At 41.8% G+C, this 13,079-nt stretch overlaps 1 protein-coding gene across 3 annotated transcripts in view; it reads right to left on the bottom strand.

Moving 5' to 3' along the window:
- Nucleotides 1-8,784: 8,784 nt before the first annotated feature.
- Nucleotides 8,785-13,079, bottom strand: part of LOC137346788 (multidrug and toxin extrusion protein 1-like) — a 111,025-nt gene continuing 106,730 nt past the window's right edge. For all 3 annotated transcript variants that reach the window (XM_068010640.1, XM_068010638.1, XM_068010639.1), the window contains exons 16-17: nucleotides 10,632-10,713; nucleotides 8,785-9,403 (exon numbers count right to left, since the gene is read on the bottom strand). In XM_068010640.1, the coding sequence (XP_067866741.1) occupies nucleotides 9,207-9,403; nucleotides 10,632-10,713 (279 nt within the window). In that variant the 3' untranslated portion in view covers nucleotides 8,785-9,206. The remainder of the gene's footprint in view (nucleotides 9,404-10,631; nucleotides 10,714-13,079) is intronic.

The raw sequence follows: 13,079 nt of genomic DNA, 5'->3' as shown, positions 1-13,079 counted from the left end.
GTCTCTGGTCTCTATGGCTGAATGCCACACCAAGTAGGCTATTGACCCATGTGCTGCTCGACAGCAACGTTTCTTTAATTAGACACGTCTGCAATGCTCACATTCCTCTGGAACAGTTTGTTAATGAGCTGTGCATGACATCTGTTAATTTACTTACAGGAAGAGCAGGGATAAATATCCATACATAGAGCTGGGTTAACCTGCAAGAAAAAGCAGGTTGGTGAAAAACTGGGAAGCAACACAACATTGGAGTTTCTAAATTCAAACACAGGTACAGATAAAGTGCGCATTGATAGAACTGATACTGACAGAGTTACTCTTAATGGTGAGCAACAGTTTAGAAACATATCCTATTGGAAAGACTCATGAATACATGAATGTATTAATATATATGATAAAACAATAAATGTTAAAATATTATTGGCAAGCAGATGCATATTCTGGAGTACTATTTCCTAGTAGCGGCGCAGTGGTTGTAACCACAGCTCCAGGGACCCGGGTTCGATTCTGGGTACTGCCTGTGCGGAGTTTGCAAGTTCTCCCTGTGACTGCGTGGGTTTTTGCCGGGTGCTCCGGTTTCCTCCCACCGCCAAAGACTTGCAGGTGATGGGTAAATTGGCCATTGTAAATTGCCCCTAGTGTAGGTAGGTAAGGAATATGGGATTACTGTAGAGTTAGTATAAATGGGTGGTTGTTGGTCGGCACAGACTTGGTGGGCCGAAGGGCCTGTTTCAGTGCTGTATCTCTAAATAATAAATAAATAAAGTAGTGTGGTTTAAAATCATATTGGAAAGTAATCACAAAGTAATTCTTCACATTTTGTTCTAAGTGGTAAAGAACAGCCAAAGCAAGCATCTAGTTCTGTACTCCTCCTGAACTTGGCATCTAACTCACAACAAGATCACTGAGTTCAAATCACAGGAGTGCCTGTCACTCAGACTCCATTGCTCAATGGAGTACATTCAGTTCTTAGATGGCAGTTCTGTATGGTTGAAGAGGATTCCACAACCACAGAAAAGAACTGCCCTGTACCTAACCCTAAACAGGTTTGCAAATAGCCTGTTAAAGAGCATCTATTACTGACAGTATTTGTAGCAGGAACTGAAGAGTACAGTTCCTAACACTTCACCTGTAGCATCTGTCCCCAAAGGGAAGGAGGCCTTTAATCTCAACAGCATTAAATCTAATTTATTTAGACCTAATAGGAATTCTTGCTTAATCTTTTCCCTTTTAATTTTCTACATTTTTTTTCTAACTATTTCATGCCAAGCACTGTTCTTAAACTAAGAGAACAGCACTGAACAAATCGCAAGTTACATTGAGTCTACAACACACAAACAGACCATTCTGCCCAACTGGTCTATGCTGGTGTTTATGCTTCACACGAGCCTCCTCCCGCCCTTCATCTAACCCATCAACATAACTTTCTATTCCTTTCTCACTTGTGTTTATCTAGCTTCCACTTAAATTTTTGTGCTTTTTGCATCAACCACTCCCTATGGTAGCAAGTTCCATATTCCAATCACTCTCTGGATAAAGAGCTTTCTCCTAAATTCCCTATTAGTGACTACCTTATATTTATGACATCAAGTTTTGGGCTTCCCCACAAGTGGAAACACCTTCCCTCTACATCTAACCTAGCATGCATACCCTTTCATTATCTTAAAGGCCTCGATCAGGTCAGCTTCTATCTCTCTCCACAGATGCTGCCAGATCCGCTGAGCATTTCCAACATTTGCTGTTTTTATTTCACCTCTCAGCCTTCTCTTTTTTGGAGAAAAGAGCCCCAGCCTGTTCAGTCTTTCTCAATAGGTATAACCTCTTACTTCTGGTATCATCCTTAAGAATCTTTTTGTCACCTCCTGTAATGTTTCCCAGATCTTTTTTTTTAATAAGAGACCAGCACTGTTCACATTACTGCAAGTGCAGTCTAACCAATGTTTGATTTTTTTTTTTTAAATATAACTTCTCTGATTTTCAATCCTATCCCTCTAGATATGAAGCCCAGTGCTTGGTTTGCTTTTTTTAAAAAATGGCCTTATTAATCTGCATCACTGATTTTAGTCATTTGTGTATCTGTTCTCAGCTGATGGGTGTTCTTGAGTCACAGTGGTGCCCATAAAATGATGTGCTGACTCATTACCTCATATCCCAACTCACTCTCTGGCCTTTGTTTGGCTCTGTCTGCGATGGGGTCCTATACCCTATACAGACCCAACACCTTTCCGCTATAATGCATAGCACAAGGAGTACCTTCTTTCTAAAATGTTTATACATAAGTAGTTCATTTGATCCTTTTGTAATAAAATAGACGGACTCTTACTTGGCCACTTCTGAAGATTGTTGGAGAGCCAATAGGATGTGTTCAGTGTTAATGAAGAGCGCCCAACAGGGAAATCAGGCTATCATGAGAATCAGAATCCCTCTCTGGAGAATCACTCCAATTCGCTTCAAGTTTTTACTGCCAAACGTCTAAATTTTTTTTAAAGCTTGGCTCAAGTCTCCACTCAATCATCTAATGAAAACAAATTAAGTTCTGTGAGTTTCCAGTTATAGCACAGGACCCTGAGGAACTACTAAACTTCACTATGCACTGCCTCCCTCCAATGCATTCATCATCACCCTTTGCTTTCTGTTGCTGAAATAGCTTTCCTGACAATTAACAAATTCGTCACTAATCCCATGGTGCTAGTAGCTTATGTACATTAAAGCTCTCTCAAACAATTCAGTCACCTCTTCAACAAAATGCAGTAGACTTTGTCACAAGTGACCTGGTACCAAGCCTTTGCTAAAACTGATTTGGAGCCAGTCACTAGAAGGTATAATGAGGATGCCCGGGTGAAATCCACCCCTTCATTCCACTCCCCAATGCTTTTCACAAGGCTACCCACTTACTTCACCCTGCAAGTGTCAGCCGTGTCTTTGGCTGTCTCAGCCCTAAACATTAGAATTCCAGCCCTAAACCTCTCCTCTTCTCCACTGCTCTCTATTCCTTTAAGACTCTGCTTAAAATCTACCTCTTTGACCAAGCATTTCGGTCACCTGTTCTAATGCCGCCTTTGTCCAATTAAGCTCCTGTGAAGGACCTTGGGGCACTTTACAACCTTAAAGGCACTATATAAATGCAAATATTTGTTGTTTTTGCTGCTCTATCCACTTTGAGGAATACAAGATAGTTCCAGGATTCTGACCTTTAATTTTCTGTTCCTCCCTCCCCCTCCTCTGTGGTGAGGTGCCTAAGCACACAGAACTTAGATCAGGAAACTCAATGTGCAACAAAGCTAAGGCACCAACATACATGGTCCTGTCACCAAAACTCGTTTCTTTTCAGTCAACTTTCTCCCTTTATTCCTCCCCTTTCCTGACAATGTTGACTGTTGCTGGGAGTTTGGTGTCTTCCAGCACCTTCCCCAATTGGCCATTCATCATGAGTGAGGCTAGAAAGTTGTGGGTTCAAGTTCCACTCTAGGGCTTGAGCACAAAAATCTAAGCTGTTGCTTCAGTGGCATACTGAAGGAGTGCTGCACTGTCAGAGGTGCCGTTTCTAGGATGAGACATTAAAGAGAGGCACCATCTGCCCTCTCAGGTGGATATAAAAGATCCCATGGCCATTACTTTGAAGAGTAGGAGATTTCTCCCCGGTATCCTGCCAATATTTATCCTTCAATCAACATCATGAAAGTAGATTATCTGATTATCACATTGTTGTTTGTGGGAGCTTGCTGTGCGCAAATTGGCTGCTGCGTTTCCTATATTACAACAGTGACTACACTTCAAAACTGCTTCATTGGCTGCAAAACACTTTATGGGGACCTGTATTTGTGAAAGGTGCTATATAAATACAAGTCTTTCTTTTTAGACGTTAAGGGAGTAATTTTAACCTAACACACACATTGGGAAACCAATGGGATTGGGTGGAATTCCCTTTTTACACCCCATTCAGTCTTATTCCCCATCACCTTCAATGGATTATAAAATCACACAGGGTGTAAAACCGACATTGCACTCAATCTTGTCAGCAGGCTATTTACAACAAGAGGCGTCACACAGTTGTGTCCAACTCTGTTCTAATCCAATGCTCATACTCTCCATCAGCAGCTGAACCACTGGATATTAATCAGGAATGGGAACAAAGAACAAAGAAAATTACAGCACAGGAACAGGCCCTTCGGCCCTCCAAGCCTGCGCCGATCCAGATCCTCTATCTAAACCTGTCACCTATTTTCTAAGGGTCTGTAAGGGAACCCTAGCTGATTCCTCCTTGCCCAGCTTAAAAGTACCAATGGCAATTGCAGCAGCCATATTGCAGCACCAGTTGAAATCCCCATCTCATATCAATGGCACTGAGCAGCATATTTCTTAAGTACCAACGTTCAAAGATTTATCCTTCTCCAATGTAACAAAATAACATTCCTGGTTGATTACAAAAGGACGTACTTTGGGGGCTTTCCTGAACCTACCTGAGATATGAGAGTGTCGCACGCTGAAGCTAACCCAGCACCCACGGAGATACCTGATACATTTATCACCTGTGCAGCAGTAATGAAGAAAAGAAAACATTAATAATCTAACTGCAGATACCACTAATATGAGATCAAAATAATATGAGGTGTGTAGGTGTTTATATGTGGAGCAAGTGCCATTGTCTTTAAATCTCTTTTCATTCATTTTAAGGAATGTGGGTATCTCTGGCAAGGATGTGCTTATTGCCCATCCCTAGTTGTTCTAAGATGGTGATGGTGGGGCTAAAGAGTGGCAAGTCGAAGAGACTTAGCAGTTGGCAGGAAAAAAGACAGAAGCGCAAGGAGAGAGCCAACTATGTAACAGCCCCGACAACCAAGATATCGGCACTCATCCAATTCTGGCCTCTTGAGCATCCCCAATTTTCATCGTTGCACCATCGGTGGCCTCCTCTTCAGTTGCCTAGGCCCTAAACTCTGGAATTCCCTCCTAACCGGACTACCTCACTTTCTGCCTTTAAGGCATTCCTTAAAACTTGCTTTCTTCATCGAGCTTTTGGTTATCTGACCTAACATCTCACGTGGCTCTGTCATATTTTGTTTTGAGATGTTTTATTACATTAAATACACTATATAAATATAAATTATTGTTGAAGCAGAAATCAGGCAGAGACAACAGACTTGCTCACTAGTATGCCACTGCAACTTCTGCAAGACTTGCCTATGCTCTCAGCAGCCACCGGGGTCAAGTTTGAAAGAGACCTATCCTAGTTAAGAGTCGTTTCCAGCTGCACCCTATTATGATGCCAGATATATAAAAACAGCTGATGAAACCTACTGTATCACATAGCTGGAATGATCCTTAGTAGGCAGGTCACATGCCAATACATGAAACATAAGCATGGTTCCCTTCTAAGGACTTGTACTTGGAGGTCTAAATTGGTACTTGCGTATAAACATTTTGAAGAGTTATCATGCTATATTGAATAGCTATGTAATTTGGAATATTGGTTGAATTATTCATGGACCAATCACTTGCTAGTCAGTAGTTGCAGCTCCAAATTACAACTAAATCTGAAGAAACATCTAACTACATTGAAGATGAAAATTAGGCCAACAGGAATGCAATAAAGTACAAGATTATACATGGATAATGTACCACACTTTAATCCTATAATTCAATATTATGCATAATAGAAAACAGTCAAATTAAGCTTTAAAAATAAAGATTGGATTTTAAACTTTTCCATATTCTCAGGATGAAATATAGAAACAATCTGACTGCATTGCATGCTAAACATTAGCAGCTAACTGGGGAACACAATGCTCAGATTGAGATTTTATATGCAAGGACAATGGAAACCTAAACAGTGGGAATGAATGGGAGGTGTTTTGGTCCATTAAAATTTGGTACAGTGAGAATGAATGGGAAATGGTTAGTCACTAGAGTAAAGAAGTTTTGTTCCATTTAGAATTCTGTACAATGGAAGCAAATGAGGGAGGGTTTGAATAATTGGCATTTTGTACAATGCAAGTGAATTGCTTTTTGGTTGCTTGGGATATGTTGCATTCTTGTCCAAGATTGATCCTATTTATACAAATATCCAGTGCCTCAAAATTATTTGACTCAACAATGGACAGAAGAAAAAGTGAGAAGCTACACCTCATTTTAGTTGAAATTTAGAAATCATAGTAGAATATTTTAATTTCAAACAAGAAAGGTGAGATGAATGCTTTCTATTTTGCATTCACGATTGTTTTAGACTTAGTGAAGTTGAAATTTCTGGCCAAGATAAAGTCATGTCCCCACTCAATTCCTAGCTCTCTCATAACACCTGACTCTGGCTTACGTGAGATCATATGACTTTCCTTACTGAACCCAAGTTAGAATGAGGACTCATCATGTGTAGAAGTAGAGGCGCAAAGCCACATTTTACCATTTTATGGACCAGCTCAATTGCAATGCATTTGAAGGTAACTTTGTTAAAACAGAAGCAACAAACTCCAATTTGGATTAGTCTAGCATGATCTTGACCAGTTGGTGGTGCACATTGTGAAATCATTGAGCTGTTTACTTTTCTGCGTATGAGTGGGATTTATAGTTAAACCCAATTTTGGTCAGCCCACGTGCTACTAGCATTGGTAAATGTTTTAACATTTTTCTACCCATTTACTACAGGTCTGTTTGTTGGTAGGGCTCCAAAACTGTGTCCACTCAAACCCAGATCCTTGCAATGCATGGACTGAACCTGGATGATTAGCAGGGATGTATATCTGATGGTATGAATTCAAATGAAGTGTTAATTCCAATCATGCTAATTCATATTATCACTGTTTAATCTGGAGTCAGAATATATTAATCTCAATTTATCGATGGCTGATCAAAACATTTATTCAACTCATGGCAGGAGGAGAGTTGCTGCAGGTCCAGGTAGCTGTGTACTAAATTTAACTACCTCTCCTGAGGCATCCAGCTTTGATTAGCATCTCAACAGCATGCCAGAGGTTAGAACATTGCCATGTAGGAGAACAAACATTGCAAGTCAATGGTGCATCACACCATGGTGAAGATTTCAATAGTCATTCATTCCCTCCATTTTTGTTTCCCTTTTGTTATTACAATGTATTTACAGCACAGAAACAGGCCATTCGGCCCAACACATTCTTGCTGGAGCTAATGCTCCATACTCCCTTTCGTTATTTCCTCCAACCTTCCTCCTTCCACCCCCCACCCTCCCCCCAGACTCCATCATTAAACTGAAATATTATTCTGCAGGGCTATGATAGATCAGTGCACAAGCAATAGTACAAAGTTGGCGGTTGGATTTTCCCCACTTCAAGTTCCTGATCTCAGCCATGCCTCACAAGGAACCACCATGCAAAGTCTGACCATCTCTCTACATGGAGTAGGGAAAAATTGGACAAGTAGCCTCTACTGGTGCATACCTCATGACAACTGGCCCAGAGTGGCATTGACAGACATTGGAAAGCAAGCTACACAGTCTGCTGTTCTTCTGCAGGAGGCATTTGGTTTCTGGCAATGAAGAAGAAAAAGGATGTGCAGTTATGAGAGGTTACATGCTAAGGGACAGAGTAGGAAAGGGACACAATTCAAAAAAATAAATGAACACTGCCACCAACTCTAGAGAGGAGTAACTTTCACCAGCCAACCTCTTTCTAAATGCCTCAGCATGGCAAAATACACCAGAAAAGTGAAAACAAATTCCAATGAAGGAATCTCTCCTTTTGAACTTCAATCAATTGAAGTTTATTTTTTTTAAAAAATGTATTTATTATTTTTCTCAACTGCTCTCTATGACAGACACCAGCTCCAATACAGAGGGCAGACAGGTCCTGGAGTTCTACTATTGATATTCGGCATTGTGTGTTCTGTGGCTCAGTTAGTAGCACTCTTGTCGGAGTCAGATTCCTACAACAGTGACTACGTTTCAAAAGTGCTTAATTGGCTGTGAAGCACTTTGGGACACTGAGGTCATGTAAGGTGCTATATAAATGCAAGTCTCTTTTTTTTGATAATTGACCATCAGGGGACGTGCCAGAGTGGTCCGAGGTGCCTCTTGCTCACTGGTTTTCCTTTCCTCTCTACAAGGAAGTACCCACCTTTCACTGCTTGCAGCACTCAATGCAGAACCACAAACCTACCTTAATATAAAAGCAAAATACTGCGGATGCTGGAAATCTGAAATAAAAACAAGAAATGCTGGAACTCAGCAGGTCTGGCAGCATCTGTGGAAAGAGAGGCAGAGTTAACGTTTCGGTTAAGTGAGCCTTCTTCGGAACCTACCTTGCCAGAATTCAGGCGAACCGCAGTGCATTGTGTGTTAATGCTAAGGTTAAATCTTGGCTAGACTGCTTCTACTTTGATTTTGCTGTAACCCAATAATATTACTGATTGAATGGCATCAATAAAACCTAAATGGAGTTTTGTAAATAACTGGAGGCTGGAACAGTAATGTAAGTGAGAGTTCAGCTGATCTTTTCATGCTAGCATTGTTGCTTTCTCATTACTGATACATAAATACAACAGAAGGAAGGTTTACAGAAAACTGATGTTCAGCCAATTATGCCAGTGCTATGAAATCCACCTTGCAATGTGAACTGGGTGAATTCCACAGCAAGCTACACCATTAACCTTAATTATACAGTATAAAGGCAGTAATTAATGGAATGTATTTCAAATGGCTCCTGTGGATTTAATATTGCATATACTAGGGTAATTTTTCAAACATAAATATCACAAGATAAGGGAACTGTGCCCGATGACCACTAAAACTTGGGAGACAGAGAGACACACAAGCAATCCTTAAGGTGGGAGAAATTTTTATTTTTTATTTTTACACTCAACAATAAAGCTTTTGAAAAGATGAAACTATGATTAGACTCCAGTTGGCTCTGCATAGTTGATCTTCAGTAGATATCATTCAGATTCAATCTTTTCCACTAACCTCGCAAGACAACAAAAAGTGCACAAATGTTTCAGGACAGCATTATGACAGAGAAAAGATTAAGAAACTATCACCTTTGTCCATCATAAAAGGAACAATTTCTGGATTCTGCAGGTACAACAGTTGGGTACTTAAATTATGAGACAGTCTAGTCTTTTTAGCAGCAGTCATGTTCCATGACTTTTATTTTTCTTTTGGATCAAACTGACACGCCCACTGTTCCTCATGCTGCAGGAAATAACCTGAATCTCTCTCTTGTCTCTGCCAAGCTCTTTGGGGTCTACACATCCACTGCAACAGTAAAACGTATCGCGAGTCCAATTGCCAGTATAATTGGTCCTGATAGGAAGGCTAGGCCACGACGAATGATCAGTTGCTTCATGGGCAAAATGTGCACAACCGTAACACTAGCTTCTCTTGTACTGGACTCAATCAGTTGTTCTAGATCAGTGCTGTTGTCCAATCCCTCAATGTTTTCTGCAAAACAAAAATTCGCCTTTAATGTCAAGGCACGTCACAGGAGCAAACAAACTTTGACACCGAGCCAAGGAGATATTAGGACAGGTGACCAAAAGCTTGGTCAAAGAGGTGGGTTTTAAGGAGCTTCCTAAAATGAAGAAAAAAGTTAGAGAGGTGGAGAGATTTAGGGAAGAAATTCCAGAGCTACAGGCCTTGGCAGCTGAAGGCACAGCCACCAACGATGGAGCAATCAAAATCAGGGATGCTCAAGATTCCAGAATTGGAAGAGTGAAGAGATCTTGGAGGTTTGTAGAGCAGAAGGAGATTACACAGATAGGGAGGGATGAGGCCATGGAGGGATTTAAAAACAAGGATGAGAATTTTAAAATTGAGGCGTCTCTTAACCAGGAGCAAATGTGGGTCTGCGAGCAAGGATGGACAGCAGTGTTTTGGATGACCAGGTTTATGGAGAGTAGAAGATGGGAGGATCGTCAGGTCTGGGAGGTAACAAAATACTTCAATCTGGTTTTCATTTACAAGTTACTTATTGTACCAGTGGGCCAAATTCCTAGGAAGAAGTCATTATGACTATTGATTCTTGACAAACAAAGGATTCAAATGGTATCGGGGGTAGGCAGGAAAGTAGAGTTGTGTCCACAAACAGATCAGCCATGATCTTGTAGAATAGTGGACCAGGCTCGAGGGGCCGAATAACCTACTCCTGCTCCTAGTTTATATGATCATATCAGTAAAGCTACCAGATCCACAAACAGGAGGTGGAGCAATTGCAGAATGGGGTGAGCAAACTAAATTCTTGGCCTCCTGTTTATGGACCAGTACAAGGTTCCTCATCCACTACAGTATCATTGTACACTTAGAAATGTTGATGCATCACCCCTCCCCTCTCTGGGTAAAGACATTTCTCTTGAATTCCCTATTGGATTTATTAGTGATTATCACATTTATGGCCCCTAGTTTTCATCTCACCCCCAGTTCTTACTTTTCATATGAAAAATATCAACTTTACTTAATGCTTATGCATTGATAAATGTTTTATTTTATTTCTGATCAGCTAAATTTTCATTAACTTATTCTTTGTACACTATGAAATGGCTTCCTATGTGCTTTATGTAGCAGAATCATGATCTGTTTATAAAGAAATGGATTTATGGTTCTGTTGGTGCAGAGAGATGCTTGGCTTTGTTAACTAGAGAGTGATTTGACGTGGACATAAAATTCTCGATACCTGTCAAAATGTTTTCAGTTTGGTCACCACAGGGGCTGTCTGAAGCATCCACATCATTCTTCACACCCGCGTTAACCAGCGCCTTTAAAATAAAGCACAAGACCTTCATTAAAAGCAGAAGGAAGTACCTGGAAGAGACGACTTCCTGAACCCCCACCAACTGTATTATTTTAAAAATCAAAAGCTATCTGCCAATTGTTAGAATCATAGAATGATTAACACCAAAGATGACCATTCAGCCCATTGCACCTGTGCTGGGTTTTTGACAGGGTTACCCAATTTATCCCTACTCGTTCCCACGTAGCTCTGCAAATTTTTCCCTTTCAAGTATTTATCCAATTCCCTTTTGAAAGGGATTACTGAATTTGGTTCCATTCCCATTCAGGCAGGAAGGTAAAACTGAATTGCTCTGACAGCTAAGAAAAACAGCATTTTTGTTCTTTGGTGCTACTCCAGTGACATCTACTATGTGGTGCTCCATATGTACCCTGTAAGCGGTTCCGTTAATTTTGGTGGAAGCTGGCATTTCAAATTAGCTGGCAGAGCAAATCTCAAAGTGTTCTGAATTTAGAATGTCCTTATTTCTGCCTGAGCACTGCTACATGGGCTGCCAGGCGCCTGTCCATCAGTCTAAGCTGCACTTAAACCCAAGCACCAGAGGCCAGCAGCTAACTTAGCAGCATCTGGACTGAATTGTTTGGGACTTTTTTTTTGAATCCCTTCTTTAAAAAGGAGCATTTTACATGTTCTATTTGTTGCAGAGCTTCACTGTTGTAGAATGAAGGTGGTACCAAGAAAAAAAAAAGACATAATTCATTAAACACCTTTCACAGCCTCAGGATATCTCAGAGCCAATGAAGCACTTTTGAAGTGTAATCACTGTTGTAATGTAGGAAATCAATGACTCTCGGAATACCGCCATCATTAACAACGAGCTCAGACTCAATGTGGACATTGCAGCACTTCAGGAGACACGCCTCCCTGCGCAGATCTCCAAGAGCAAGACTACACCTTCTTCTGGCAGGGTAGGGATCCTGAATAACCAAGACAGCACGGAGTGGGCTTCACCATCAGAAACGCTTTGCTCAGCACGATAGAGCCACCTTCAAATGGCTCGGAACGCATACTGTCCATCCGACTGTTCACCGCCTCTGGTCCAGTACACCTACTCAGCATCTATGCTCCAACACTCTGCTCCCCACCTGAAGTTAAAGACCAGCTCTATGAGAAACTTCATATCATCATTAGTAGCATTCCCAATACCGAACATTTGTTCCTGCTGGGGGCCTTTAACGCTAGGGTTGGAGCCGACCATGACTCATGGCCCTCCTGCCTTGGACGCTATGGCATTGGAAGGATGAATGAGAAAGGACAGAGACTGCTGGAGTTGTGTACCTATTACAACCTCTGCATCACCAACTCGTTCCTTCATACTAAACCCCGTCACCAGGTTTCATGGAGACACCCAAGATCATGTCGTTGGCACCAGCTGGACCTCAGTCACAAGGCGAGCCTCTATAAACAGTGTCCAAATCACACGCAGCTTCCACAGTGCAGACTGCGACACTGACCGCTCCCTGGTGTGCAGGGAAGTTAGACTTAAACCGAAGAAGCTCCATCACTCCAAGCAGAAGGGCCGCCCGCACAACACTAATAGAATTTCTTATCCATAGCTGTTACACAAGTTTCAAAATAAACTTGAAAAAGCCTTTCAAAACACTCCTGCAGGGGATGCAGAGACGAAGTGGGCCTACATCAGGGATGCCATCTATGACTCAGCAATGCCCACCTTTGGCAAACGCGTTAAGCAGAATGCAGACCGGTTTCAATCTCAATTTGAAGAGCTGGAACCTGCTAAGCACACTGCACAACTACAAGAAACCCCCAGCGAGTTAACATCTGTAGCTCTTAAAGCAGCCAAAAGCACTGCACGAAGAACAGCCAGGCGCTGTGCAAATGACTACTGGCAACACCTATGCAGTCGTATTCAGCTGGCCTCCGACACCGGAAACATCAGAGGAACATATGATGGCATAGAGAGCTTTTGGGCCAACCATCAAGAGGATCGCCCCACTCAAATCTAAATCAGGGAAATGATCACTGACCGATGCAAGCAAATGGACCGCTGGGCAGAGCACTGCCTAGAACTGTACTCCAGGGAAAATGTTGTCACTGATACCGCCCTCAATGCAGCCCAGTCCCTGCCAGTCATGGATGAGCTGGACGAACAGCCAACAAAATCTGAACTCAGTAATACCATTGATTCTCTGGCCAGTGGAAAAGCCCCTGGAAAGGACGGCATTACCCCTGAAATAATCAAGAGTGCCAAGCCTGCTATACTCTCAGCACTCCATGAACTGCTTTGCCTGTGCTGGAATGAGGGAGCAGTACCACAGGACATGCGCGATGCCAATATCATAACCCTCTAAGAACAAGGGTGGCCACGGT

This window comes from Heterodontus francisci, chromosome 30 (assembly GCF_036365525.1).
Source record: "Heterodontus francisci isolate sHetFra1 chromosome 30, sHetFra1.hap1, whole genome shotgun sequence".
NCBI classification, from domain to species: domain Eukaryota; kingdom Metazoa; phylum Chordata; class Chondrichthyes; order Heterodontiformes; family Heterodontidae; genus Heterodontus; species Heterodontus francisci.
Note: the sequence above shows the minus strand (reverse complement) of the source record. Positions and strands in the feature narration are given on the sequence as shown.